General features: G+C 71.1%; 10 protein-coding genes across 10 annotated transcripts; 4 read left to right on the top strand and 6 right to left on the bottom strand.

Moving 5' to 3' along the window:
* Positions 1-1,145: 1,145 nt before the first annotated feature.
* On the top strand, positions 1,146-1,898 carry AURANDRAFT_27600 (hypothetical protein; the record flags this gene model as incomplete). The annotated part of the gene is made up of 1 exon (XM_009039492.1): positions 1,146-1,898. The coding sequence occupies one exon, from the start codon at positions 1,146-1,148 to the stop codon at positions 1,896-1,898; it is 753 nt and encodes a 250-aa protein (XP_009037740.1).
* An 862-nt stretch (positions 1,899-2,760) lies between these two features.
* AURANDRAFT_64682 (expressed protein) lies at positions 2,761-3,630 on the bottom strand (the record flags this gene model as incomplete). Its single annotated transcript, XM_009039337.1, has 1 exon — positions 2,761-3,630. The coding sequence occupies one exon, from the start codon at positions 3,628-3,630 to the stop codon at positions 2,761-2,763; it is 870 nt and encodes a 289-aa protein (XP_009037585.1).
* Positions 3,631-4,187: 557 nt separating this feature from the next.
* On the top strand, positions 4,188-5,590 carry AURANDRAFT_1738 (hypothetical protein; the record flags this gene model as incomplete). The annotated part of the gene is made up of 3 exons (XM_009039242.1): positions 4,188-4,373; positions 4,482-4,826; positions 4,892-5,590. Coding segments are annotated over 3 exons (1,230 nt in total), but the record flags the coding sequence as incomplete, so codon positions are not given.
* A 4,253-nt stretch (positions 5,591-9,843) lies between these two features.
* Positions 9,844-12,168, bottom strand: AURANDRAFT_71763 (expressed protein; the record flags this gene model as incomplete). The annotated part of the gene is made up of 1 exon (XM_009039336.1): positions 9,844-12,168. One exon carries the CDS (start codon positions 12,076-12,078, stop codon positions 9,892-9,894), a length of 2,187 nt encoding a protein of 728 aa, XP_009037584.1.
* Positions 12,169-13,105: 937 nt separating this feature from the next.
* AURANDRAFT_64679 (hypothetical protein) lies at positions 13,106-14,332 on the bottom strand (the record flags this gene model as incomplete). Its single annotated transcript, XM_009039335.1, has 1 exon — positions 13,106-14,332. The coding sequence occupies one exon, from the start codon at positions 14,330-14,332 to the stop codon at positions 13,106-13,108; it is 1,227 nt and encodes a 408-aa protein (XP_009037583.1).
* A 1,773-nt stretch (positions 14,333-16,105) lies between these two features.
* On the bottom strand, positions 16,106-16,912 carry AURANDRAFT_13767 (hypothetical protein; the record flags this gene model as incomplete). The annotated part of the gene is made up of 1 exon (XM_009039334.1): positions 16,106-16,912. A coding segment is annotated over one exon (807 nt), but the record flags the coding sequence as incomplete, so codon positions are not given.
* Positions 16,913-17,169: 257 nt separating this feature from the next.
* On the top strand, positions 17,170-19,523 carry AURANDRAFT_71762 (hypothetical protein; the record flags this gene model as incomplete). The annotated part of the gene is made up of 1 exon (XM_009039493.1): positions 17,170-19,523. The coding sequence occupies one exon, from the start codon at positions 17,376-17,378 to the stop codon at positions 19,503-19,505; it is 2,130 nt and encodes a 709-aa protein (XP_009037741.1).
* Positions 19,524-20,666: 1,143 nt separating this feature from the next.
* On the bottom strand, positions 20,667-22,841 carry ARS2 (hypothetical protein; the record flags this gene model as incomplete). The annotated part of the gene is made up of 4 exons (XM_009039333.1): positions 20,667-21,032; positions 21,072-21,834; positions 21,880-22,058; positions 22,305-22,841. The coding sequence occupies 4 exons, from the start codon at positions 22,839-22,841 to the stop codon at positions 20,667-20,669; spliced, it is 1,845 nt and encodes a 614-aa protein (XP_009037581.1).
* A 283-nt stretch (positions 22,842-23,124) lies between these two features.
* Positions 23,125-26,014, bottom strand: APN1 (hypothetical protein; the record flags this gene model as incomplete). Its single annotated transcript, XM_009039332.1, has 5 exons — positions 23,125-24,349; positions 24,412-24,585; positions 24,655-24,884; positions 24,953-25,201; positions 25,256-26,014. The coding sequence occupies 5 exons, from the start codon at positions 26,012-26,014 to the stop codon at positions 23,125-23,127; spliced, it is 2,637 nt and encodes an 878-aa protein (XP_009037580.1).
* A 437-nt stretch (positions 26,015-26,451) lies between these two features.
* Positions 26,452-27,864, top strand: AURANDRAFT_64675 (hypothetical protein; the record flags this gene model as incomplete). The annotated part of the gene is made up of 1 exon (XM_009039494.1): positions 26,452-27,864. One exon carries the CDS (start codon positions 26,452-26,454, stop codon positions 27,862-27,864), a length of 1,413 nt encoding a protein of 470 aa, XP_009037742.1.
* Between the last annotated feature and the right edge of the window lie 20 nt (positions 27,865-27,884).

Below are 27,884 nucleotides of genomic sequence, written 5' to 3'. Positions count from 1 at the left end.
TCCGGGAGGCGTGCGGCGCCGCGGGTGACACGGTGCTCACCGCGCAATGCATGAGGCGTTTGGGCTGTTAGAACCGAGACAGTGCCCTCGGGAACATCATTCCAGGGGGGGTCTCTTCGAAGTCTAACAGCCCAAACGCCCCCTGGAACTAAGTTGGGCCCCTCGTCGGTCGCCCCCCACCGTTAATGGCCGTTCTCGTCATCCACGGGCTGCCCCGACGCGAACTAAGTTGCTCGCCTTCGACCGATGGTCTTTCCCGAGCGACTCACAGCCGGGCCCAAGGCGCGACATGGTCCACAGACCGAGCGCCGCGCCAAGTCTTGGAACCGCTGCATCGCGCGTCCGAGCCCGGAGCGAGGCAAAGCCGTGACGTCAAAACTTCACGGCTTCGCTGCTCTTTGAACCGGTTAACTTTAGCTTAGCCGGCAGTGCGCTTCGGGGGAAAAATGTGGCCGTTGAAAATCGTGTTGCACCGCCGCGCCACGAAGGATTGTCGCGCTGGCCGAAGGAATTTTGCTGTTTCCGCTATGGGTCTGCAGTCCAGGGGCCTCCCTGGGCTCCTATGCCTTCTTCTCGGGGCCGCCCATGTGTGCGCCCTCGCTCCCGCGCAAAAATCCCGAGTGAAAACGCCATCGTCGCGGCTGAGCGCACCAATCGAGGACACAGTTGCTGATCGCGCCCTCCTCGAGCCCCTCCCCGCCTCCTTGAGCGTCGTCGGGGCCGCGTCCCTCGTCGCCGGGAACATGGTGGGCGGCGGCATCCTAGCCATCCCCACCGTCTCCTCGGCCGCCGGCTTCGTCCCGTCCTCCGCGCTCCTCTTCGCGCTCTGGACGGCCAACGTCGGCACTGGTCTCCTCCTCGGCGAGGTCGCGGCCGCCGCGATCCGCGACGGCGAAGACGACGTCTCCCTCCGCACGCTCTCCCGGAACGCGCTGGGCGAGAGCGGCTCCTCGCTGACCTCGGCCCTCTTCGCGGGGACGAACGTGCTGCTCATGGGCGCCTACATCGCCCTTGGCGGCGACACGCTCTTCGCGGGCCTCTCCGACGACTTCGTCGCGCCGCGCGTCGCCTACGCGGCGCTCACGGCCGCGCTCGTCGCGTTCCCCGCCGTCATGGAGCCGGCGAACAACGCGCTCGTCGTCGTCATGACGGGCGCGCTCGTCGCGCTCCTCGCCGTCGCGGCGCCATCCGTGGACGTCGGCCACCTGCTCCAGAGCGCGCCGCCGGAGGAGCTCGGGGGCGCGCTCGCGTCCGCCGCGCCCGTGCTCGTGAGCTCGCTCGTCTTCCAGAACGTCGTGCCCGTCATCGCCAAGGGCTTCGACGGCGACAGCGCGAAGATCCGCGAGGCCGTCGTCCTCGGGTCCGCGGCGCCGCTCTTCGCCTACGTGGCCTTCACGGCGTCCGTGCTCGGCCGCGGCGGCGGCGGCGCGGCCGCGGGCGAGCTCATCGACGCGGCGCGCGGGCTCCCCGAGGACCTGCGGCCCGCGGCGGCGGCGGCCCTCTCCGTCTTCTCCGTGGCCGCCGTGACGACGTCCTTCGTCGGCGCCGCCGTGAGCCAGAGCGAGGAGGTCCGCGGCTACCGCAAGGACGACGACGCGCTCAACGCGGCCTGGACCTTCGCGCCGCCGCTCCTGCTCGCGCTCTCGGGCCGCGACGTCTTCCTGCCGCTGCTCTCGATGACGGGCGGCATCGCGAACCCGTTCCTCTTCGGCCTGCTGCCCTGCCTCCTCGCGTGGCGGCACCGCTACGACGGCGACGCGGAGCCGGAGGAGATCCTCCCGGGCGGCCGCGTCGGCGTCTCCGCGCTCGGCTCCGGCGCGGGCTTCCTCGTCCTCAACGCGGGGCTCGCGGACGCGGCCCACGCGGTCTCCGAGACCGTCGCGCACATCCACCTCTGAACATACTACCCTGAACACGCCCTGCACATACTCTCTGAACATACTCGACCTCGCACTATTGCTCGCTCTCGCCCGCTCGACCAACCCCGGGGCGCCGATATCCGTACCCGGCACTGGCTAATTAGAAGGAATTCCATCATCACGGGACGGCATTCCATGGCCTGACACCGGTGGCCTGACACCGGTACCATGGCCCCGGGCTACACATGAACTGCAAGATTTATTGCAGGTTGAAGGAAACGTCGGCGTTAGTCAAGGGGTCAAGCATGGCGGAGATCGAGGGGCTGGTCCGCGCCTTGCGCGAGGGCGACGACGCAGCGAAGTCGGTGGCGGCGCTGGCGCTGGACAGCCTCGCGTGCGGCAACGTCGCCAACAAGGTCGCGATCGCCGAGGCCGGCGGCATCGCGCCGCTCGTCGAGCTCCTGCGCGACGGGAGCGCGTGGGCCAAACAGTTGGCCGTGCAGGTGCTGTGGAGCCTCGCGTACGTCGAAAACAACACGGTCCTGATCGCCGAGGCCGGCGCCATTCCGCCGCTCGTCGAGCTCTTCCGCAACGGGCCCGGGAATGCGAAACCAACCGCCGCGTGGGCGCTGCGCAACCTCGCGTACACCAACGACGCCAACGCGGTCGCGATCGCGGCAGCCGTCGGCCTCGAGGCGCTCGTCCAGCTCGCGCGAGGCGGCGACGTCAACGAGCGGTGGCTCGTGCGCAACGCGGGCATCGCCGCCAAGCGCAAGGCCGCGCTGGTCGTCGCCGCGCTCCTCGGCGACTGCGTCCCGGACTCGGTGCCGCGCGAGATCAAGGCCATCATCGGGCCCTACCTCTAGGACGCATCGCTAAAAGCGCCGGAAAAGACCGGGGATTAAAAATCGCCCCCGCCGACGGTGCCTCCGGCGATGTTCGCGAGCGCGCGGCGCCAGAAGGACTCCGTCGCCGTGTAGTCGCAGGGCGCGAAGTGGTGCTCGCACCGGTGCGCGCAGGTCCGCGCCTCGCCGATCCAGAACTCGACGACGAGTACCCGCCGCTCGCCGCGCGTCACGGGCGCGACGCAGTGGTACTTGTGGCTCTGGAACACGAACGCGTCGCCCGCCGCGCCGAAGCGGTGCTCCCGCATGGTCCCGTCGGCCTCGAGCGTCGAGAAGTCGCCGCCGCCGAACTCGTCCGGGTCGACGAGCAGCACGTCGATGGTGTAGACGCTGCCCGCGTCGTGGTGCTCCGGGTACGGCAGCGAGCCGCCGGGCCGGACCGTGTGGCGCTCGATCGTCCGCGGCTGGAGCTCGCCGGCGTCGATAGGCCCGCCGTTCTGCGCGAGCAGGGGCTGCTGCGTGGCCGCGTCGGCGCGGAGCACGGCGGCTTTCAGGGTCTCGAGCACGTCGGAGCAGTCGCGGTGGAAAAGGCCGCCGGTGTGCAAAAAACTGGTCTCCCACGCGCCCGTCTTGAACGCCGCGGACCCGTTGGACTCCGTGCGCCCCGTCGAGCCCAGGGACCGCTCGTGGTCCCGGTGCCAGGCCTCGATCTTGGCGAGCGCCGCGGCCGACAGCGCGCCGGGCGCGGAGACGACGCGGCTCCGCTGCGCGACGCGCGTCGGCGGCAGGTCCTTCTCGGCGACGACGGCGTCGTCGCGCAGGGCCAGCCACTCGCGGTACTCGTTGCCCGTGTAGGCGGCCGCCGCGACGAGCGCGGCGCCGGCGGCGGCGCCGCGGCGCAGCAGCGGGCTCGCGGAGGCCAGCATGTGGCAGCGTAGAGCAGCTGTTTCTCGTTCCTCGAGCACGCGATAGGCTCCTGGTGGCCTCGACAAGTTTTTTTGGCACGTGCGTGGACCGCTTCGAGGTGAACAGCGCGAGCGCGTCCTCTTGGCAAAAACCCGCACAAAGACGTCCAGGGCAGACAATCCTCGAGCAAGTACGACCTCACCATCCACGAGGCAGCCCGCGTCGCGCATGGACGCCAACAACTAGCATTGCACAGCCCTCTAAAATGATGGACTGCGGCCTCGGCGAGATGGACACGAACATGAGCTTCGACTGCGGCGTCTTCGCCGGCGCCTTCGACACCATGGAGAGCGGCGGCGACGCCGAGCCGCGCGACGTCGTTTTCGATCTGGCCGCCGAGGGGCTGAGCCCCATCAACTCCGAGGGGACGCCCACGGTGAAGAGCGCGGCGAGCTCCAAGGTCGTCGCGGGCGGCGATTCCAAGCAGAGCGACGCCAGCTCGAAGAAGGTCGTGTCCGACGACGACTCGGCGCGGAGCGCGCCGGGGTCCATCTTCTCGGGCGGCGCGCGGCGCGCGGACATCAACGAGGACTACGAGCTCCACGCGGAGATCGGCGCGGGCCACTTCGGGCGCGTCTACGAGTGCCTGCGCCTCAGCGACGGCGTCAAGTTCGCCTGCAAGCAGCTCTCGAAGCGCCACGTCCGCGACGCGCTCACGGTGCGGCGCGAGGTCGAGATCATGCGGCGCCTCGACCACGCGCACGTCCCCGAGCAGGAAACAAATTCAACCTGACCTCGATGAGAGAAAGCGACTCGCCAAAAAGACTCACCGAGATGAAAGTGTTTGCTCCCGCGCAGGCACATCCTGAAGATCGAGGACGTCTACGAGTACCACAACCACGCCTGGATCGTGAGCGAGCTCTGCGGCGGCGGCGACTTGTTACATCTGCTCATGCGCGAGGGCGGCGCGCTGAGCGAGCTCGCGAGCCGGCGGATCCTCGGCCAGCTCCTGAGCGCCGTCGACGCGTGCCACGCCGTCGGCGTCGTCCACCGGGACCTCAAGCCGGAGAACGTGATGCTCGTGGACGCCGAGGGCCCGCCGGTGATCAAGGTCATCGACTTTGGCCTCTCGTGCATCTACCGCGCCGACGGCCAGCACGAGCTCCACCGGCTGGCGGGCACGCCCTACTACATGGCGCCCGAGGTCGTCTCCGGCGTCACGAGTTTCGAGAGCTTTTGACCGGAAAACGAAGAAAATCGTCACAGGTCATCTCGCGCCAGGCCGCGGGCTACGGCGAGGCCTGCGATTTGTGGAGCTGCGGCGTCATCCTCTACTTCCTCCTCTGCGGGCGGCCGCCCTTCGCGCCGCCCGACGACGAGCCGGGGCGGAAGAAGCGGAAGCGCAACGGCGTCGACCTCAACGAGCTGACCGCGCGCGTGCTCAAGGGCGACTACGCGCTCGACTTCGGGCCCTGGCCCCGGGCGTCGGCGGCGGTGCTGGACCTCGTCAAGGGCCTCATGCGCGTCGACGCGCGCGCGCGGCTCACGGCGGCCCGGGCGCTCGAGCACGCGTGGATCACGCGCGACGGCGTCGCCGCGGAGGTGCCCGCGCCCCTCGGCGCGGCCGCGCTCACGTCCCTGGCGCGCTACGCGCGCGCGACCTTCTTCCACAAGCGCGTCTACAACGCCCTCGCGGAGACGCTCACCATGGGCGAGCTCGATTCGCTGCGGAAGGAGTTCGCGGCGCTCGACGTCGACGGCGACGGCTTCGTGACCTGCGGCGACCTGACGGCGCTCCTCGCCCACCTCGAGCTCGCCGGCGCGCCCCTGCGCGGCGCGGCCCTCGAGGTCGAGGCCATCGTCGAGGCCTGCGACCTCGAGGACGACCACCGCATCTCGTACCACGCGTTCGTCGTCGCGTCGATGCACCGGTGCGCGTACCTCCGCGAGGACCGCGTCGACAAGATGTTCCACGAGTTCCTGGACGGCGTCGACGCCGCGGGCACGGAGACGATCACGGCCGAGTCCTTGCAGAGCCACGGCTTCGACGCCGAGGTCGTCGCGGACGTCTTCGCGGCCGCGAAGGTGAGCCCGGGCCGCGGCATCCACCGCGACGACTTCGAGCGCCTGCTGCGCCTCGGCTCCATCCTCGGCGCGTCCCTGGGCGCCCAGTCGACGCAGGCCAAGTCCCTCCTGGGCGACTCGACGGACTGGGCCCAGCTCCTCGGGTCGCCGCCGCCGCTCGGCGTCGCGGGCTCCATGGACCTGGCGTCGCCGACGCCGCCCCGGGCCTTCTTCGGCGAGCCCGTCGACGCCGCCGCGCCGGCGCCGGCGCCGGCGGAGGACGACGACGGCGGCCTCCGCGCGCACCTCGCGGCGCTCCGCGTGTCGCCGACGGGCGCGCGCGTGCTCGCGCCGCGGACCGCGCAGCACAAGCCGCGCGACGACGCGCCCTACTACTACCGGCCCAAGCCCGTGTCCCTCACGGCGGGCCACTTCGCGCTCTCCGTGCGCCTCACGCAGATCCGCTCCTGCGAGGAGAAGATCGAGGCCGCGGTGAACGCGGGCGCGGCGCCCGCGGACGTCGAGGCGCTCGAGAAGCGCTACCTCGAGGTCATCGTCCTCGGCCGCAACGACCACCGCGTCGAGGCCATCAAGCTCCGCGCCCAGGGCCAGATGGCCGCCGCCCTCGACGCCTTCCGCGAGGCGAAGCACCTCGACTTCATCCTCCGCCACCGCGCGGACTTCGTCGCGAACCGCGGGCCCCTGCCGGAGAAGCGCGTCGTCGCGGAGACGCTCTCCCAGGCCCACGCGCGCCTCGCCGCCATGTCCGACCCCTAGGTCGGCGCGCGGCGCGACTCGGGTTACCGGGGGGAAGGGGACAGCGGCGCTCGCGCGCCGGTCGGGGTCGGGGGAGAAAAACGGCCCGGCGCGGAATGGGAAACAGGCGGCGGGCGGCGCGCGCGGGAGCGGCCTCGGCGGGCGGCGGTCGCCGCTCACTCGCTGGGCGCGCGGCGCGCGCGGGAGCGGCCTCGGCGGGCGGCGGTCGCCGCTCACTGGTCGGGCCCCGTGCTCTTCTTCTTCTTCTTCTTCTTCTTCTTCTTCTCGGAGGCGGCGACCGGCTCGGGCTCGGGCGCGGGCGCGGGCTGGTCGTCGGCGTCCGAGGACTTGCGCTTCTTCTTCTTCTTCTTGGCGCTCGGCGGCTCCGCGACCGGCGCGGCCGGCGGCGGGGCGGGCTTGGCCTTGGGCGCCTTGGCCTTGGGCGGCGGCTGCGTCTCGGACTCGTCGTCGGAGTCGTCGGAGTCGGACGAGTCGGCCTTCTTCGCCTTCTTCTTGGGCTCCTCGTCGGAGTCGGACGAGTCGGACGAGTCGGCCTTCTTCGCCTTCTTCTTCTTGGGCTCCTCGTCGGAGTCGGAGTCGTCGGACGAGTCGGCCTTCTTCGCCTTCTTGATGGGCTCGTCGTCGTCGGAGGAGTCGTCCTTCTCCGCCGGCGCCTCCTCCTCCTCCTCGGAGTCGGAGTCGTCCTTCTTCTTCGGCGGCTCGGCCGCGACGACGGACTTGGTCTCGTCCATGCTCTCGGCCTTGTTGCGGCGGTACTCGGCGAGCGCCACCTTGTACTGCTCGCGGCCGGGCGCCGCCTTCGCCTCCCACTCCTTCAATTCGTCCTTCTCGAGATCCTTCCACAGCTTGCCGATGTGGCTCATGGCCTCCTTGCCCTTGGGCAGCTCCTCGCCTACGACGACGCGTTTCCAGCTCGAAACGTCGTCGTTCGGGACGCCGCCGCGCGCCCTCCGTATCCCGGATGTGCTTGGCGAACATCATGTAGCCCGTCGGGTTGTACGTGGGCTTGTTCGGCTGCGCGGGGACGGATGGGTGAGTGGGCGTGTGTTTCGCGGGGCGCCGAGAACGCGCGTCGACCTCCTTCTTGACGCCGCGCTTCCGCTTCAGCGGCTGGGGCTCGCCGCCGATCGTGAGGGTCGGCGGGATGCCCGCCGCCTTGGCCCACATGTTGGAGTGCGCGAGATACTCCTCCGCCTGCTTCAGGAGCATGGTCGACATTTGCTTCGCGAAGAAGGCCTTCATCCCGACGTCGTTCTCATCGGTCGGCTCGAAGTCGGCCACGTTAATCTCGGCCATCACGGCGGGGCTGCCGACGGACCAGCGGTCACTGACGACGGAGGCGGCGCGGTGGCGCTGCGGAGCGGGGCCCCGGTGTCGACGGGCACTGCCCTAAGGCCAACAGTCGTCGCGCCGCTTGAGGCAGCTGATTTTACCACAAGCTCACAAGCACTGGTAGCGACGCACGATCGGAAGCGTATCCGAGTGGATGGCCGAACGGTATCTCTTCGAGTACTAGAATCTACACTGGTGCTTATTAGTATCAACCATAGTCCATCCGATTGAAGGCGCTGAAGGGGTCGAAGCTGTGGGGCACGGTCGTGGGGAGGTTGTCGCCGAAGAGGAGGGCGAGCTCCTGGCCGTACCTCCGGCGGCACTCCGACGCGAGGGAGACGATGGCCGTCGTCGGCGTGTGCGTGCTGCTCTCGTTGTGGAGCACGTGGAGCACGGCCGGGTCCCGCGAGTCGTCCGCGAACGCGCGGCACGACGCGCCGCGGCCCGCGGCCTCGCAGACGAGCTGGTAGTCCTCGCCGAAGGTGATGTGCGCGAACTGGGCGAGCTTGAGGAACGCTGCCGTGTAGACCTAGCGGGGGCGCCGTCGCCGAAGGAACGTTCCGCGGCGCGCGGGGCGCGCGCGTAGGAGAAGCCGTAGCCCCAGAAGCGCGAATGGTAGTCGTCGGCGATGACGAAGGCGTCGAGGGCCTTGCCGCGGTGCGTGCGGCGCGCGCCATGCTCCGGCGGGCGCATGTCGCAGAGCTGGAGCGTGCCCTGCTTCGCGTTGTAGCACACGAACTGCGCGAGCTTCGCGAGCCGCGGCCTGCGGATAGACGATCCTTCCCGAAAAAAAAGGGGATTTTTTGACAAACCGTCGTTTCCCGAAAAATCAAGGACGCCGCGTCCGCGCTCCTTGACGCGCTCCACGAGGGCATCCTCGTCGAGGTCGTCGGAGACCGTCGGGTCGAAGGCCGACGCCGCGTTGACCTGCGGTCGCGGGTTCGCGCGGACCGAAGCGCGCGAGACGCCGGCGCCGACGTCGTCGAGGAGGAGCGCGTGGACCATGGCGTCGAGGTAGTGGGGCAGGTAGACGTCGTCGTCGTCGAACTGGACAAGGATCTCGCCGCGGGCCATGGCGCCGAGCGCGTTGCGCTTCGGGCCGAGCTCCGCGTCGTCGCGCTCGTAGACGTAGGTCACGCGGTCGTCGTCGAGGAGCGTCCAGAACTCGGAGGCCTCGACGCGCGCGCCGTCGGCGCTCCGCGCGCGCTGCTCCCAGGGCCCGCCGCCGCCGAAGCCGTCGTCGTCCATCCACGCGCGCCAGGACCCCGCGAAGCGGCTCGGGTCGTCGCCCGTCTCCAGCACGACGAGCTCCTTGTGGGGCCAGTGCTGGCGCGCGAAGCACTCGTAGAGGGACCGGTGCGCCCAGCGCCGGTTCGGGGACGTCGGCACGAGGACGGACACGAGGAAGGGCAGGCGCCGCAGCTGCGCGACGTCGCGCCGCGGCAGCGGCGGCATCTCGAGCCCGAGGTCGCGCGCCGCCGTCGGCGACACGTGCACGTAGCCCGGGTCGGGCCGCGGTCTCCTGGACGTGCGCGCCTCGTCGAGGATCTCCTTGGCGACGGCCGCCGGCGGCGCGCGGAACGGGCTCGCGTCGCCGCGGCCGCGCACGTGGAGCGTGTCCATGCGCGCGGCCTCGTCCGCGCCGCACGCGACGAAGAGCTTGGCCGACACCCAGCCCTCGCGGACGCGGTCGTCGCCGGGGATCAGCACGCGGAGCCGGCGCTCCGTCGACCCGTCCTTCTTGTGCGCGCTGCCCATGTTCACCTTTCTGACGACCTTGTTGGGCCGGATCTCGCAGACCTTGGGCGAGTCGAGCGCGCGCTCGCGCCGGCACAGCGCGCCTTTGCGGCCGATGCATTGCATCCATTCGTAGCGCGTCAGCGGCGTCGTCGGCCGCCGCTGCGGATCGAAGGCGATGCGGTCCTGGTACATCGTCGTCGTCTAATGGGCTGCCATCATGAAAGGCAACTTTTCCGGATGAGTCGACTGGACAAGACGCCGCGGCCGGGCCGGCCCTGCACGATCGCGAGGCTCGGGAGCCTGCGGCACCAGTTGCGACTCACCTTACTCTATTACTCCGACATACATGTGATTCCGGTGGGCGCCGCTCACTTGGGCACGATGTAGCTCGCGGGCACCATGCCCCGGGCGCCGTCGGCCTTGACGACGTCGGACCAGCCGTCGGCGTGGGTCTCGATGAGGAGGAGGTCCTCGTCGGCGCCGACGGAGAGCTGCCACGCCTCGCCGGCGACGAACTCGAAGGCCGCCATGCACGGCCGGTGGTTCGTCGGCGACGCGGGCGCCGACGGCGCCTCCTCGACCGCCGGCGGCGGCGGCGGCGGCGACGCGGGCGGCGGCGCGTCGTCGTAGGCCTCCTGCCGCGCCGGGACGCCCGCGAAGGGGTCCGGCGGCGGCAGCTCCGCCGGCGGCGGCGCCACGACCGGCGGCGCCGCGACGACCGGCGGCGGCGCCACGACCGGCGGCGCCGCGGCGGGCGGGAGCTCCGCGAAGGGGTCGACGTGCTGGGGCGGCGGCGGTTGCTGCTGCGGCGCGTACTGGTGCTGCGGCGGCGCCGGCGCGTACTGTTGCTGCGGCGGCGGCGACGCGTAGGGCTCCGGCGCGCGCGGCGGCGGCGGCGCGGCGGCCGCGGCGGCCTTGGCCTCGGCGTCGCGGACGTTGGCGACGGCGGCGTCGTAGAGCGCGGCGAGCGAGACGCCCGGGAAGCGCGCGGCGACGCGCTCGCGGGTCGCCGCGTCCGCGGCGTAGAGGGGCTGGGCCTCGAGGAGCGTGTCGACGACGGCGCGGTACTCGGCGAGGGCGGACCGCGCGTCGCCGCGGGCCTTGGCCGCGCCGCCGCGCGCGTCGTGGTCGAGGGCCTTGGCGACGAGGCCGACGACGGGGTCCGGCGCCGCGGCCGCGGGCGGCGAGAGCGGCGGCGCGGGCGGCGGCGGCGGCGCGGCGGCGGCGGCGTCGAAGTCGAAGCTCCGCACGGGCTCGACGACCGTCGGCGTGTCGAGGCCGAGCAGGTCGATCTCCGACTCCTGGGGCGCGGCGACGGGCCGCGCGCGCGGCGCGGCGCCGCCGGCCGACGGCGCGTTGCGCGGCCGGCGGATCGTGAGCTCGAAGGGCCGCCGCGCCGTCGCCAGGAGGCGGCCCAGGGGCGCGGCCTCCATGTAGGGCAGCGGGTTCCCGTCGAGCGCCGTGAGCTCGTCGCCGACGCGGACGCCGACGCGCGCGAGGCCGCCCGCGCACCGGCTCACGACGACTTTGCCCGTCGCGTTGCCCCCGGCCTCGAAGTTCGCCGACACGTCGCCGGGCTCCGCCGCGCAGACGCACAGCAGCGTCGACGCGACGGCGTCGTCGCCGACGCGCAGGAGCATGCCCGTGCGGCCCGACGCCGCGTAGACCGCGCGGAGCCACTCGGCGCACGTCGCGGCGTCGTCGGCCGCGAGCATGGCCAGGGTCGCGCGCGGCGCGCCGGGCCCGCCGTCGGCGCCGCTGTAGACGGCGAAGACGTGGTCCTTGCCCTGGTGCGGCGGCTCCTTGAGCGCGTAGCAGCCCCAGATGGGCACGCCCTTCATCGCCTCGCCCGACTGCGCCGCGGCGTCGTTCGGGCCGTAGCCGAGCTCGCAGTTCCGCAGCGCGAAGGTCCGCTTCTGCCAGCGCGCGCCCCGCAGGCTGTTCGCGCGCGACAGCTTGTAGAGCCGGCCGACCTTGAGCACGCGCGCGCACGCCGCCGGGTCCGGCCCGTCGGGCGCGCGCGGCGGCGCGCCGTCGGGCACGGCGACGGCGACGGGCATGGCCTGGGGCGCCGCCGCCATGGTCGACGGCGCGACGCCGCCGTTGAGGCAGAAGTGCGTCGCGTCCTCGAGCGTCTTGCACTCCTGGGCCGCGTCGAGCGCCATCGCCTTGCCGAAGCCCATGTCCTCGAGCTGGCGCACGATCTCGTCGATCGCGTGCGTCCGCCCGGACCGGTCCTTGTCCTCCTCGGCGAGCGCGCGCGCGAACGCCGCGTCCGCGTCGACCTCGGCGTCGGACCGCGACGCGGGCCGCGGCGCCGGCGGCGCCGGGTCCGGCCGCACGTGCGCGCCGCCGTTCGAGTAGAACGCGTCGACGGCCTCCTCGAGGCCCGCGCCGCGCGCGCGCGCGGCGTTGATGTGGACGGCGGCCGTCGCGAGGTCCACGCCGCAGAGGCTCGCGAACTGCTGCTCGTCGGATTGCGGGAGGTTCGGTTGCGCGCGAGCTGGCGAGGCTCGCACGGGGTCGAACATGGACAAAATGTCGTCGTTGTTCATGATATTATTTTGTATTCGTCTCGGAGGCCCCCTGGTGCGGCTCGAAGCGCCCTGGGCCGCGGCGCCGACGACGCGCTCGGTGAGGTCACGAGAGTGCTGCAATTTCGCCGCAGAGAACGGCAACCTTGCTGCAACTTGAGCCTTGCCGCGGCGCGCTCGACACGATGGCAGCTCGATTCATGCTTCTATTGAGCTGCGTGGTCGTCGCACACGCGTGGAACCATCGCACAGATGTCGCGCCACGCCTATCGACGCTTGCCGCGCCGCAAAAACGACCGCAAATCGCCGAAATACAACATCGGTCGCACCTCGACGCAGCCGACACGCCATCACGCCATCGTACCCACACACGCCGACACGCCATCATCGGCGCACTCCTTTCCATACCAACTCAAGCGCTGGCCGGCGCGGACTGCATCAAGGACTGCACGACGAATTGCAACCGCGTCTCCGGCGGCAAGAACGACGCGTACTGCGGCGTGCAGTGCGAGGACTACTGCGGCCAGACGGACCGCGAGGACGGGCTCAGCGGCAGCGTGTCGTCGTCCAAGGGCTACCTGGGCTGGAGCTCGCCGCTGCGCCTCGGCAGCACCGTCGAGTACGGCGAGGACCGGCCGCCGACCGTGAGCATCATCCCGAAGAGCCTCCTGCCGGACGCGAGCATCGCGCGAGAGAAGTAACGTATTGTGCGCATGTTAGTGAGCTAGCGCGCGCAGAAAGAAGAGGCCGACTGCCGGCGGTACAAGCGGCGGCAGCGGCGGCGCGGAGGTGTTTCGGGGCCGGGAGGGGCCCGTCATGGACTTCGTCATGGGTCGCGCCTCGGGTCGACTCAGGCCTTCCAGGGGCCGCAGCAGGTCGCGGCCTTGCGCGCGTTGGGCTGGGTCTCCTGGGCCTTGAGGAGCGCGCCGAGGGGGTCGGCGGCGGCGCCCTCGAGGGGGCTCGTCGGGAGCGAGACCGTCGCCGGCGCGTCGGGCGACGTGGGCCCCCGGAACGGGGTGACGGGGCCGGGGTCCGCCACCCGCTGGCGTCATTCGCTCTCGCCCGAGCCCGCGGGGAAGAGGCGCGTGATGCCGTTCTTCGGCGCCTCCGGCGACCCGTTGACGTCCTCGCCGAAGGCGGACTCGCCGAGGTCGAGGCCCTCGAGCGCCTCGGACACGGACGACTTGAGCGCCGCGCTCGGCGACGACTCGCGGTTGTGGAGGTGCTTGAGCGCGTCCGTGTGGCCCAGGATGCCCTTGGCGACGTCCTTGAGCATGGGGTTCGCGTGCGCGGACGCGCGGAGCTGCGACGAGAGCCGGCTCACCTTCGACCGCTCCTGGGGCGGCTGACCGTCGCCCGCGGAGACGAGCTCGATGTTGTGCTTGGCGTTGATGGACGCGCGGCGCTCCGCGTCCACGGAGCCCGCCGTGGCCTTGGAGATGGCCGCCGACGCCTTCTGCCACGCGCTGTCCTTCTCGTGGTCGCGGTCGCGGCCGACGATGAGGTCCTGCTGCTCCTCGCGGAGCCGCGCCATCTCCTTGGCCACCGTCGCCTCGAAGCCCTGGGGGAACTCGACGGTGTTGATGAGCATGTTGTACTCGCCCTGGGCCCAGCGCAGCATCAGCAGGTCGTACTCGATCTGGTGCGCGATGAACTGGAGCATCTGCGTGCTGTACGAGCCGTCGTAGAGGTGGCTCTTGCTCTGGAGGATGTGCATGGTCTGCTTGTGGATGGGCCCGACGATCTGCGTGTGGAAGCTGATCCAGCTGTCGCGCACCCACTCGACCTCGATCTCGCCGCTCGCGTGCTCGAGCTTCTCCGCGCGGCGCAGCACTCGGAAGTACTTGGCCGCGGGCGTCTCCCCGGGGCTCGCGTGCGTGTGGCGGCTCCAGGTGCGCATGAGCGTGTTGAAGGCGAGTTTGGACGATAGGAGGTTCGCGGCGATGGGGCCGAAGTAGTCCCGGAGCTGCGCGTCGAGCCGCTCGAGCCGGAGCCGCCGCCGCTCGCTCTCCATCTCCCGCTGCCGGTTGATCCAGTGGCCCAGCAGCGCCAGGATCACGGACGCGATGATGGAGATCATCTCGAAGTTGTCCTTCAGCGACTGGCCGAAGCTCCCGCCGCTCCGCTCGTGGACGCGGCTCGCCTCGACGCAGGCGTGCACGCAGGAGCTCGGGCACTCCATGTCCGCGTCGACGAGGTGCTGCGGCGGCAGCAGCTCCAGGATCGTCGACGTGCACAGGATGAGGCAGCTCGACGGGCACAGCTGCGCGACCATGGCCGTCGGCCGGGCTGCCCCACGGCCGCCGCCGCCGGAGAGCGAAAGGCGGTCGCACGAGAGCTGCCAAAGCGTTTTGTTTGATGTTCAACGACTTCAAAGCCGAGCCCTCAATTATGGTGCGTCGTCTGGCTCGCCGATGCAGCGCTGTGATTTCATGGCGCATCGAGTGCTCCTGGTGCTCCTGAGCCTCGGCGCCGCTGACGAGCGCTGCGCGCATCGCTGGCTCGATCGCGCGCAGCGCGCGCGCGGTGACGAGCGGCGCGACGCAGCGCTCGAGGCCGCGCACTGCGTCGCACGGCCGGATCGCTTCCCCATCGACGCGGCGCAGCGCGTCGGCGCGGCGCTGGCCAACGTCTTCGAGTACGCGACCGCGGTACCGTTCCTGCGGCGCGCCGCGTCGCGATCGCTCGTGGACCTCGGCAAGGCCTACGCCTACGCCGGCGACGTCGCGAACGCGCGGCGGACCTTCGCGGAGGCCGCGCATACGCGAAACGCCGCGGCGCTCTACGAGTGGGCGCGCGCGACGGAGCTCGTGACCGAGGAGCCGCTCGCGCGCGTCGCGGCGAACTTCAGCGCCGCGGCGGCGTCGACGCTCGCGCGGTGGGCGGCCGTCCACCCGCGAGCCGGCGGCTGGGCGCGCTGGAGCCGGACGCGCGCGCTCGCGCGCGGCGCCGACGGCAAGAGCGTCGTGCTCCGGGAGCAACGCGGCGCCTGGGTCGTCGGCAACGACGGCGTCGCGCTGCGTCACGGAGATCTCCGACCGCTGCGAACGTGGCACGGCGACCAGACGTTCCTCGAAGCGAACTTGTTTGCTCGCGACGGGCGCTACGAGAAGACGTACTTTCGCGACCGTCGCGAATTTCCGGTGGCGCTGCTCGGCGCGACGCCGCTCTGCGCGGGCTACTACCACTTCATTACCGATCTGCTGCCTCGATTGATCCTCGGCAGCCGCGTCGCGCGCGACGCCGCGCTGCTCGTGCCGCGGGACGCGCTCACGCGGACGCGCCACGCGTTCGTCGACGGCTTCCTGCGCCGCGCGGGCGTCGAGATGGGCCGGGTCGAAGGCCTCGACGTCGTCCCGCGGCGCTTCGCGCGCGCCGCGTCCGCGCGGGCCTCCGTCGGTCGGCTGCTCTTCGTCGACTGGGCGACGGCGAGGCCCGACGACGACGTCGCGGCGTGGCACCTGCCGCCCTTCGCGGCGCTGCGCGTCGTCCGCGCGGCCCTCGGCGCCGCGGGCCGGCCTCCCGAGCGCAGGACCGTCGTCGTCGTGCTCCGGCGGCGCGCGCCGACGCGGCGGCTCGCGGCCGACGCGGAGCGCGCGGTCCTCGACGCGGCGGAGCGCGTCGCGTCGGAGTTCGATTTGGCGACGACGATCTTCTCCGACGAGGCGCCCGCGGACGCGGCGGCGACGCTGCGGCTCTTTCGCCCCGCGGCGTTGGTCGTCGGCGTCCACGGCGCGGGGCTCACGAACGCGCTCTTCTGCGCACGGTGCGCGCTGCTCGAGCTCGGCCTGCCGAATCCGCACGCGCGGTACTACGCGCACCTCGCCAACGCGACGCGGTCGCCCTACGCGACGCTGCCCGTGACGGCCGACGGCGCGCCGCCGTACGCGGCGCGGGAGGTCGGCCTCGCCGGCGACCCCGCCGCGGCGATGCGGGCGCTGCTCGTCCGAACGTTACGCGTCTCCTAGATCTGCATGAGGGAGGGGTCGTTGACGACCGTGGTGTCCTCGGCGTTGGCGAGCTGCTCGACGACGGGCGGCGCGGCGTCGTAGGAGCCGAGGAGCTTGACGAAGGCGCAGCTCGAGAGGAGGCCGACGATCGCGTCGCGGCAGGGCTCGTCGGTGTGGTGGCCCTCGAAGTCGAGGTAGAAGATGTAGTTGAAGCCCGGCATGGCCGTGCGGCGGCGCGGCCGCGACTCGAGCTTGACGAGGTTGACGTTGCGCTTGGAGAACTCCTCGAGCGCCGCGCAGAGCGCGCCGGGCTTGTCGCCGACGGCGAAGATGACGGACGTCTTGGGGATCGTGAGGGGCGGCGACGCGTCGCCCTTGGCGAGGATGAAGAAGCGCGTGAAGTTGAACTTGTAGTCCTCGATGCCCAGGGCCAGCACCTCGAGGCCGTAGCGCGCGGCCGCGAACTTGGAGCAGATCGCCGCGACCTCGAGCTCGCCGTCGGCCGCGATCTCCTTGGCGCTGCCCGCCGTGTCGGAGCCCGCCTCGATGGTGAGGCCGTTGGCGCTGATGTAGCGCTCGCACTGCGCCAGCGCCTGCGGGTGGCTCCGGACGCGGACCGCCGGCGGGTCGTCCGGGCCCCGCGGCAGCGCGAGCAGCGAGTGCTGCACGCGGAGGATCGTCTCGCCGTGGACGCGCAGGTCGAAGTCCATGAGCAGGTCGTAGGCCTTGTTGATGGACCCGGCCTGCGAGTTCTCCATGGGCAGCACGCCGTACGCCGCCTCGCCGCTTTCTACGGCCGCGAAGAGCTCCTCGAACGACGCGCACGGCAGCGTCGTCACCGTGTCGCCGAAATGCTGGAAGCACGCCTCCTCGGAGTAGGCGCCGTGCTCGCCCTGGAAGGCGACGGGCTTGTCCACTTGTGAGCCGTGCGCGCCGAAGGCCTCCGCTTGCAGCGCATGCGTTCGCAGGCGCTGCTTTGCCAGGAGCCGCGACGGCCGGAAGGCGCGCGCGCCGGGAAGCGCGACGAGCGCGAACGCTGCGACGCGGCGCACGCGATTGCTGCTGCGGTTTCGTCGCGAGACCATCGTGCGGCAACCGCGGTGGTGCCCGGCGTCGGCGACGGTGGCGTGATCGTGCCGCGATCGAGCAGCGCCGTCTCCACCGACGCGTCGTCGCGCCCGCCGCGGTCGACGTCGTCGAGCGGCGTTCGCACGCATCTGTCGCGGCGCACACCCACAAGCGCAGCGCGAACCGCATAGCCACCCGCGCAAGCGTCGGAAGTCGCGCGCGCTCGACAAGGCGCCCAGAGCGCGCGCAACATCCACAGACAGCGCCCGGCGGCCGGCCTGCGCGCGCATAAAGACACCGATGGCCGACCAGTCGCTCGCCGCCGTGGACCAGGCGGAGATGGAGCAGGACCTGGCCATGCTCGAGTCGGACGCGTTCGTGAGCGACGCGCTGAAGCGCGGCACGACGTTGATCGAGTACTCGAAAAAAGTGGAGCGCGAGCTGCGCGAGGTCGAGGTCGAGAGCGTGCGGGACTACGTGCAGCAGTCGTCGCAGGTCGCGGACCTGCACGCGCAGATGCAGCGCTGCGACGGCATCCTGGCGAAGATGCAGGAGACGCTGCTCGGCTTCGAGTTCGACCTCGGGTCCGCGTCGCGCGAGCTCCGGTCTCTCCAGAGGGAGTCGAAGCGCATGTCCGTGAAGCTGCGGAACCGGCGGGCGACGGAGGCGCGGCTCGGCGCGTTCCTCGCCGCCGTCGCGCTGTCGCCGGACGTCGCCGTCGCGGTCTGCGACGGGCCCGTGGACGAGCGGTTCCTGTCGGCGGTGACGGCGCTGGACTCGACGCTGCGCTACGCGCGCGGCGGCGGCGAGATCAAGGCCGGCGCCGACGCGGGCTGGCGCGCGGCCTGCGTCGGCGCCCGGGCCGTCGGCGACGCGGCGCCGCTGCACGACAAGCTCGAGCAGAAGGCGAGCCTCCGGTGCCGCGACTACCTGCTCGAGAAGATCGAGGCGCTGCGGACGTCGCAGACGAACATCCACCTCCTGCAGCGCACGCAGCTGGCCAAGTACTCCTACCTCTACCGCTTCCTCGAGGGCCACGCGCCGGACCACGCGGCGGAGGTGCGGACGACGTACGTCGAGTCGATGGCGAAGACGCTCCACGCGCTCTTCCGCGCGTACCACGCGGCGCTCGACAAGCACGACCTCGAGGTCGCGAACAAGTTCGACGTCGTCGCCGTCGAGGAGCACGCCATGCGGAGCCAGTTCACGAGCCGCGTGTCGCTGACGAAGCGCGGCGACGGCTTCAGCCTCGGCGACCGCGCGCGGGTCCTCGACCGGCTCGCCGCGCCGCCGATCCTCGTGCACGTCGCCATCGCGGAGAAGGCGTCCTACCCCTTCGAGGAGCTCTTCCGGAGCTCGCTGCGCCACCTGGCCGACGCGGCCGCGTCGGAGCTCCAGTTCGTGTCCGCGTTCCTCTACGGCGGCGGCCGGAGCGACGCCGTGCAGGCGACCGTCGCGGAGATCTTCGCCAAGGCGCTGTCGGCGACGGTGGAGCACCTCGAGAACAAGCTCTTCGCGTGCCACGACGTCGTGGGCCTGCTGCTCGTGCTGCGGCTCGTGCGGCGCGCGCGCGCGGACGCCGCGAAGCGGCCCGAGACGGCCGTCGCGGCGCTCGACGGCTTCTTCGCGTCCTGCGAGCGCCTGCTGAAGCCGCGGCTCGACGCCATCCTCACGGCGAACCTGGACAGCGTCGCGAAGGCGGACCCGCGGAACCTCGGGCCGCCGGGCGTGCTGCCGCACTACGTCGCGCGGCGCTACGCGGAGCTCCACGCGTCCGTCGCCGCGCTGCTGCCCGCGCCGCCCGCGGCGCCCGACAACGGCGCCGGCGACGCGGCGGCGAAGGAGGCCCACGCGTTCGCCGCGCGGCTCCGCGCGTCGACGTGCGACCTGCTCGGCCGCCTCGGCGGCCGGCTCCGCGAGCCCAAGGACCGCGTCGTCTTCCTCATCAACAACTACGACCAGATCCTGTCCATCTTCCTCGAGCGCGGCCTCGAGGCGGGCGACAACGTCGCCCACTTCACGGCCGAGCTCGCGCGGCAGCGCGAGCTCTTCGTCGAGGACGCGCTCGCCGAGGGCTTCGCGAAGATGATCGGCTTCGTGAAGCAGACCGAGGCGGAGATGCGCACGCCGGACCGCACGGGCGACCTGAACCTCGACGCGCCCCTCGTCGAGCGCCTCACGCGCGACTTCGCGGCGACGTGGAAGAACGCGATCCTCCAGGTCAACTCGGACGTGCTCTCCTACTTTGCGAATTTTGTCAACGGCATGGAGGTCCTCAAGCAGGTCCTCACGCAGCTCCTCCTCTACTACACGCGCTTCCAGGAGATCGTCCGCAAGGCCTGGCGCCGGCCGCCGCCCTTCGCGAAGAACCTCGTGCCGACGAACGTGATCCTCGCGGAGATCAAGAAGTACTCGCTGAGCTTTGAGTAATCTCTGGTCTATATTCTGAACCCGGCGCCCGTGGAATTAACTCCAGCTAGCTACCACCCGGCGGCGACCAAAAGTCAAGGATGGTGACCTTGGCGTCATGCGGAAGCCGGACGCAGTGCGAGATGACGCCCAGGAGCCTGTCGCGGTGGCGCTGCACGTGCCGTTCCCAGCCCCCTTTACTGATGACGTCGGCTAGAAAGTCGTGCAGGGCCTCGTTCGTGTCCGTGATGTCACGGCGGTACAGCACCTTCATGGCGGCGCCGGCGCGGAGCAACATGAGCGCAGTCTTGCGCTTGCCGAGACCGAGAGCATTCAAGAGGGCGGTCCCGAAACCGTTCTCTGGTTCAGTCATGGCACCCTTATCGATGAGAAGCTGCACCATCTCAGTCCCGTCATTTGATTGTAAAACCGCTTGGATCAGTGCGCATGAGGTGTTCTCAATGAGATTTGGCTCTGCTTCAGAGTGATGAGTACTTAAAGCGTTGGGGTCAGCGCCCGCATCTAGAAGCAGACGGGCACAGGCCAGCTGAGCGCCATCTGGATGTCTGGAGCGGCCGCCTATTGCGCCGAAGAGCACGGGGACAGAGCATACGTCAGTGTGGTGTGAGAAAGCGTTCACATCCGCTCCCGAGGCCACAAGCAGCTCGCAAATTCCGAGATGTCCCTTCCCTGCGGCGAGCGCCAGCAACGGAATAATTTTTTGGTGTGAGTGAATCGATGCGTTTGGATCCGCTCCCGCGGCGATTGCTGCGCGCAGCGCGTCTACGTCATCGTCCCTCACCGCCTGCCTTGCCGCGGCCGCGGCGTCCATAGCGTCGGAAATTAGCACGCGCCGACGAGACCTTCGCGCTGCGCACGGACGTCGAGTCGCGGCAGCGGCGCGGGCGGGCTCTATCGATGCGGGTCTCCAGCCCGACACTGGAGTCGAAGATGCCGATGCGTTGCAGTGTGCGCGCGGGCTCGTCCGCCGGGCCTGGCTCGGAATGCGAGCCTCCGTCGGCCATAAGCCTGCCTCGGTGGTGCGCGCCGCCATCAATGCAACAGCGGGCATGTTCGAACGACACGCGCGACCCCCGGGCCGTCTCAGGATGCCAGCGTACTCGTTGTGTAGAAAAATAAGCTGCTTTTAAAAAAACGAAGAAGCGGGGAGAGAGTCAAAATTCAGGGCAGCTCGACGCGGCCGCGCTTGCGCGGGTCCATGAGCTTGTTCGAGAGGACGGCGCCGACGAAGAAGGAGACGAGCGCGACGAGGCCCGTGGACAGGCCCGCGGGCGCGGCCGCGACGGCGCGCGCGTCGACGGCGAGCGAGCTCTCCGTCGCCTGGTAGCGCGCCGCGAAGTCCTTCGCGTCGTCCGCGGCGGCGGCGTCGGCGGCGTCGCCGTCCTTCTCCATGGCGAGGAGCCCGAAGTAGTGGGCCTTGGGCGTGTCGTCGCCGTCGCGCCACGGCGCCCAGACGGAGCCGAAGAGCGCCGGGTCCGCGAGGGGCCCGTCGTCCTCCCAGGCGAAGGTCGAGGGCTGGGCCTCCTGCTGCCAGGACGCCCACTTCTGCTCGAGATCCGCGCGGACGTCCGCGTAGGCCGCGACGTCGTAGAGGTTGCACGACTCCGCGGGGTCCGACGTCGCGCAGTCCGTGCGCTCGTAGGGGTTCTTCTTCAGGTCGAAGAGGGAGATGGACGGCGCGCCGAGGGCGTCCTTGTGGGCCTGGGCGACGATGGACTGGAACGTGTCCGTGGGCACGGCGCCCTTTTGGGCCGCGAGCGCCTTGCGGACCTTGCTGTAGATCGACGACTCGTTGGGCTCGGGGTTGACCATGAGCTTGTGGTCGCCGACGCGGATGGCGCCGCTGCCGGCGAAGAGCGCGCTGTTGATGTTGATGAGCACGTCGGACCGCGGCGGCGCGGCGCCGGCGACGCCCGACGCGCTCTGCACGAGGTGGGAGAAGAGCGACACGCCGTCGAGGGGCTTGTCGTCGTCGCCGCCCTCGTAGCCCGCGAGGCTCAGGAACGTCGCGTGGACGTCCGTGATGTGCGCGAGCGACGCGGACCGGAGCCGCTCGGCGCCGCCCGCGCGGCGGAGCGCCTCCTCGACGTAGCCGCCCGCGAGCACCGCGGGGACCTTGACGCCGCCCTCGTAGTACTGGGCCTTCTCGCCCCGGAGCGGGTAGTTGGCGGAGCCGTGCGCGCGGACGCCGCCGTTGTCGCTGAGCACGACGAAGATCGTCTGCGCCCAGGCCTGCGCGTTCTCCAAACTCAGGCGCAGGGTCTTGAGCCCGTCGTCGATCTCCGCGATCATGCCGCAGAGCGTCGGCCGGTTCGTCGTCGAGATCGCGCTGTCGTGGCGCGACGCGGGCGACGCCTCCGTGACGTTCGCGCACGCCGTCTCCGAGACGTAGCGGTCGTCCCCGACGGTCACGGGGTCGTGGACGGCCTGGTAGCTCAGGTAGACGAACCACGGCGCCTTGCCCGAGGCGGCGAGGCGGCGGTGGGCGCCGCCCTTCTTCGCGTCGTCCTTCTTCGCGTCCTTTTTGTCGTCGCCCTTTTTGTCGTCGCCCTTCTTCGCGTCGCCCTTCTTGGCGTCGCCCTTCTTGGCGTCGACGACCTCGGGCACGGCGAAGAAGGAATCGAGGCTAAAGTCCTCGGACTCGAAGGCCTCGATGTACTCCTTGGCCTTGGCCGTGTAGAGGTGCGTGCTGTGCGTCGTGCCGTAGTTGTCCGGCGAGACCTGGCCGTTCTCCCAGAGGTTGTAGCCCTGCCAGATCGTCGTCTCGCTCTGGCCGCGCACCGTGAAGGGCTGGGACACGGAGAAGTGGCCCGTGTGGGAGCCGCCGCCCGTGAGGATGCCGTAGAAGAGGTCGAAGCCCCGCTTCAGCGGCGTGTACGCGTCGCGGTGCATGCCCAGGTGCCACTTGCCGATCGCGGCCGTGCGGTAGCCCGCGTCGCTCAGTTTTTGGGATAAAAAGCGCTCGTCGAGGGGCACGCCCCGGGGCTCCGTCGAGTGGATGACGCTGTCCTGCATGCCGTTCCGGATGTTGTAGCGGCCCGTCATGAGCATCGCGCGCGACGGCGTGCACGTCGGCGCGGCGTAGAAGTTGTCGAGCACGAAGCCGTGCTCGCTCATGCGCTGGAGCTCGGGCGTGTGCAGCGCGGCGTCGTTGTAGGACACGTCGCCCGAGCCCCAGTCGTCGACGACGGTCAAAAGCATGTTCGGCCGCGGCGCGTCCGCGGACGTCGACGAGAACTCGTCGGGCGCCGGCGCCGCGGCGCGCGACGTCGACCCGCCGGGGAGGAGCGACGCGCCGGCGCCGGGCGCCGCGAGGGCGACGACGAATGTCCTCATCGCGCGGCCCATGGCTCTCGTCGGCGGCGGCGCGGCGGGCGGCGCGGCCGACGGCGCGGGGCGCGGCGCGCGGCGAGCGTCGGCGCGCCGCAGCCCTTCCCGAGCGCGAGAGAGCGTCGGCGCGGGCGACGAGCGACGAGCAGCGGCTCGGCGGACGAGGACGGCGTCGAGCAATACAAGCACGGACGGCACGATCGAGGCTCCGAAAGATGAGTATTCGAAGATTTAGCCAACGTTGCCTCGGCTCCGCACCGTACGCCTCCCAATCTCCCACGCGGTCCCCTCAGCGCGCCTTCAGCTTCGCGTCGAGCCAGGCCTGGGCGTCGGACTGGAGGATGGTCTCGACGTACTTGGCCGAGGACTTGATGGCCTCGACGGTCTGGCTGATCTTGCGCTCGTTGCGCGGGAGCGGGTTCGCGTCGAAGAACGCGACGATCTCGGCGGCCGCGGCCTCGGACGAGTAGCCCGAGCAGGCGCCCGTGACGACGGCGTCCATGAGGGACGAGCCCGAGTCGCCGATCTTCGCCTGGTACTTGGCGAAGTTTTCGCGGAAGTGGGCCCACGTGTGGTCGCGCGCGGCGACGGACGAGCCGTGCATCGAGAGCGCGACGTAGAAGAAGTCCTGGAGCTTGACGTCCTCCGAGAGGGCGAGGTCCAGCGCCGCGTCGCGGAGCTCGGGCGTCGGCGCGGCGCCGAGGCCGACGAGGCACGACTTGCGCTCCTCGTTGAGCGGGAGCGAGTCGTAGAGCGCCTTGACCTCGGCGTAGCGGCCCGCGTCCGCGGCGAGGACGAGCTTGTAGGCCGCGGACTGGTACTCGGCGGGGAGCGCGTCCTTGTCGCCGGCCTTGAAGAGGTCGAAGCGCCGGGTCGCCTCGGCGAGCACCGCCGCGTCGTCGTCGCAGAACGACGGGAGCGCGGAGATGACCTCGCCGCGGAGCTTCTTCGTGAGGTGCGCGTCCTCGTCCTTCGGGTCCCAGCCCACGGAGGCCACCGTCGGCGCGATGAGGGCCGCGCTCGCGAGCTTCTTGAAGGCCGCGTAGAGGCCCGCGCAGCGGTCGTCGGCGCCGCGGAGCGTCTTGATGAGGCCGAGGAGCTGCGCCAGGACCTGCGACCAGACCGTCGCGTCGTCCTCGCCCTCGAAGGCGAAGAGGATCTCGAGGTAGAGCGCGAAGTCGAGGTCGCCGGCGCGCGACAGCGCCGCGGCGTCGCTCAGCAGGCCGATGCGGTCCGCCGGCGGCAGCTCGCGGCGCCGGATGGCCTCGGCGAACGCGGGCATCATCGCGTCGGGGTACTTGCAGCGCAGCGGCGCGTGCTGGCCCGCGTTCAGCTTCACGTAGGGCGCGCCCGCGGCGCCGCCGAAGGCCACGGTCGCGGCCTTGCCGGGCATGAGGCCCAGCGACGTCTCGCCCGACGCCGCCGTCGCCGCGAAGAGCGGCACGGTCCACGTCGCGGCCGCGTCGTCCGCGGCGCCGTCGGCGAAGAAGCGGCGCTGCGACAGCACGAGCGACCTACCAAGCATGTCGTTGTGTTCCCACCCCGAATCTCTCGAAAATCGTCGCGGCCGCGGGACGCCGCGAGCGACCCGTCGGCCTCGACCTTTTCGAGCTCCAGGACCGGGAACCCCGTCTGCTTCGTCCAGTTGTTCATCATGTCGCGCACGGGCTTGCCGCTCGCCTTCTCCCACGCCGCCCACAGGTCGTCCGTCGTCGCGTTGCCGTACTGGAACTCCTTCATGTAGGCGCGCCTACCGAGCACGACGGTTGTTCATCGTTTCCCCGGCCAAAATCTCTCGAAATCGTCATCGCCGCAGGACGCTGAGGCGCGCAGGCCGCCGACGAAGTCCGTCTCGCCGACGACGGCGTGGACCATGCGGACCACGGACCCGCCCTTGCAGTAGGAGATCGCGTCGAAGACCTGCTCGACCTCCTCGGCGTTCTTGATGGGCACCTGGATCGGGTGCGACGACCGGAGCGCGTCGAGCTGCAGCGCGCGGCCCTGCATGTCTGTGATGAACTGCTCCCACATGGACCACTCGGGGTAGAGCTCCGCGCAGACCTGCCGGGCGCCGTCGGCGAAAAGCGAGGCGCGACGGTTCGTCGGTCTCTCGGAACCGGACGCCGCGGACGCGCGCCCGTCTCCATCCACGTCGCGAAGCCCTCGTTGAGCCAGAGGTCCTCCCACCACTCCATCGTCACCAGGTTGCCGAACCACTGGTGCGCGAGCTCGTGGATGACGACCTCGGCGACGCGCTGGAGCTGGCGGCTCGACGCCGTCTTCAGGTCCACGAGCATGTCGACCTCGCGGTACGTCACGAGGCCCCAGTTCTCCATCGCGCCGGCCGCGAACTCGGGGATGGCGACCTACGCGGGGATGATTCGCGCGAAAGAAGCACGGCTCGCGACGCCGGCGCGGACCATGTCGCTCTTGGGCAGCGGGTAGGGGATCTGGAACGTCTCGTCGTAGGCGTCGAGCGACTTGACGGCGCAGCGGAGCGCGAACTCGCCGAGCTCGGGCTTGCCCGGCGGCGTGAACGCGCGGATCAGGACGCCGTTCTTCGACACGGCCGACACGTGGTCGAACTCGCCGACGACGAAGCAGAGCAGGTACGTCGACATGCGCGGCGACTCCATGAAGGACGTCGTCGTCGTGCCGTCGCCGTGGTTCTTCCGCCGCGACTCGGGCATGTTGCTCAGCGCCGTCATGTGGCTCGGGCACCGGAGCGCGCACGTGAACGTCGCCTTGCGCCGCGGCTCGTCCCAGCCGGGGAAGCAGCGCCGCGCGTCGATGCTCTCGAACTGCGTCGACGCCATGAGCTTCTTGTTGCCGTCGATGTCCGTGTACGTCGACCGGTAGAAGCCCGCCATGAGGTTGTTCAGCACGCCGGAGTAGACGAACGCGAGCCGGTGCTCGCCGACCTTGAGCGGGCCCATGAGCAGCGCCGTCGCCGTCGTCGCCTCCTCGTCGACCGTGACCTTGACGGCCGCCGCGCCGTCGACGGACGCCGACGCGAAGGTCAGCTCCTTGGCGTGCACCGTGATCGAGCTCACGGGCTCCTTGACGTCGACGACGATCTCGCAGACGCCGTCGAAGGCGTGCTCCTCGAGGCGCAGCGACAGCGACACGTCGTAGTGCTTGGGCTCGACGCTCGGCGGCAGCACGACGCGGTCGCCCATGTCGCTCGTCACGTGCGTGACGCATTTCTCGATGCCGCAGCGGCAGAGCATGGCGAAGCCGCCGACGGCGGACATGAGGTCGGCCATGTCGCAGGGCTGGGACGCACTGCCGAAGTCAGAGGACGGACTGCGTGCGGCGGCGAGCTGCGGCATCCTTGCGGCAACGAGCGATTCACCGTCGGCGCTCGTCGCCGGCAGAGAGCGGCGCGAGCATGGCCACCTTCAAATCCATCTTCCTCGCGATGATCGCGGCGGCGTCGGCCTTCACGAGGCCGGCGGCCCCCCACCTGCGCCGCGCGACGATCCGCAGCGAGCAGAAAGGCTACTACGTCCCGCGCCCGGCGAACAAGGACATCTCTAAATCCGGCGGCGCGCCGCCGCCGCCGCGGCCGGCGAGCACGGACGACGCCGCGGCGGCGGAGTCGCTCGCGGCGCTCATGAACTCGCGGAAGCCCGCGCCGCCGCCGCCGCGGCCCGTCGCCGCGACGCCGGGCCCGCCGCGCGTTGACCTCGCGGCGAAGGAGGCGCTCGAGAAGCTCGAAGCCGAGCGCGAGCGCGAGCGCGAGGTCGCCCGGGAGGCGGAGGCCGCGAAGGAGCGCGAGCGCGAGCAGATCCGGCAGCAGCAGCTCGCGGCCGAGGCCCAGGCGCGCGAGCGCGAGGAGCAGCTCCGGCGCGAGCAGGCCGAGGCCAAGCAGCAGGCCGAGGCCGAGGCGGCGGCGCGGCAGCGCGAGGCGGAGCTGCGGGCGCAGCAGGCGCGCGAGGAGCGGCTCCGCCAGGAGCAGGCCCGCGTCGAGCAGGCGCGGCGCGTCCCGGTCGCGCCCCAGCTGGATCAGACCGTCCCCGTGCAGACGGAGCGCGTCCCGGTCGCGCCCCAGCTGGATCAGACCGTCCCCGTGCAGACCGAGCGCGTCCCCGTCGCGCCCCAGCTCGAGGAGACCGTCCCCGTGCAGACCGAGCGCGTCCCGGTCGCGCCGCAGATGGAGGCGACCGCCCCCGTGCAGGCGCAACGCGTGCCGGTCGCGCCCCAGATGGGCCCCGGCCCGCCGCCGCCGCCGGAGGGCTCGCGCGTGCTCGTGCCCGAGGCGCCCAGCGCCGAGCCCGCGTGGGCGTCCGTGACGTCGGGCGGCGCGCCGCCCGCGGCGCCGAACGCGAAGCCGCTCAAGAGCATGTCGCCCGTCGAGTTCCAGAAGCAGTGGGCGTCGAACATCATCGCCACCGCGGGCCGGCAGAAGAAGCTCGGCGAGCTCAAGCAGGTCATGGGCGACCTCGCGGACAAGGTCGCCGAGGCCGCGCCGCCGGAGAATCCCCTGCCTCCGGCCCCCGCCGCCGCGAGCCCCCTGCCTCCGCCCCCGGCCGCCGCGAGCCGCGTGCAGGGCCTGCAGGTGTCGCCGAGCCCCCTGCCGCCGCCTCCCGCCGCCGCGCCGGTGCCCGAGGAGAGCCCCCTGCCTCCCGTCCCCGCCGCCGCGCCGCTGCCCGAGGTGTCGCCGGGCGCGCTGCGCCTGGCGGACATCTTCGACGGCCGCCTCGGCCCGACGAAGCTCTCGCTCCGGTCCGACGACGCGATGATGTCGCTCTCGGGCGTCTTCACGGCCTATGCCGCGAACAAGCCCGCGTCGGGACGGGACCTCGTCGCCCTCCGCTGCGCCAACGGCGCCGAGATCGTCATCGACGCCGCCCGCTGCCGCGACGTGTCCTTCGACGACCGGCGCGCGCCCGACGGCGACGCCGCGCTGAGCGTCTTCTTCTCCAACGTCGACGGCGCGCCCTTCCTCTCCGCGACCCTCGACGGCGGCGGCGGGCCCGCCGCCGCCGCGGCGCGCTGGCGAGAGCTCAAGGAGACCTATGAGTAAGCTGATGGGCGTGTCGCCAG

This window comes from Aureococcus anophagefferens (genome assembly GCF_000186865.1).
Source record: "Aureococcus anophagefferens unplaced genomic scaffold AURANscaffold_11, whole genome shotgun sequence".
Lineage (NCBI taxonomy): Eukaryota > Pelagophyceae > Pelagomonadales > Pelagomonadaceae > Aureococcus > Aureococcus anophagefferens.
Note: the sequence above shows the minus strand (reverse complement) of the source record. Positions and strands in the feature narration are given on the sequence as shown.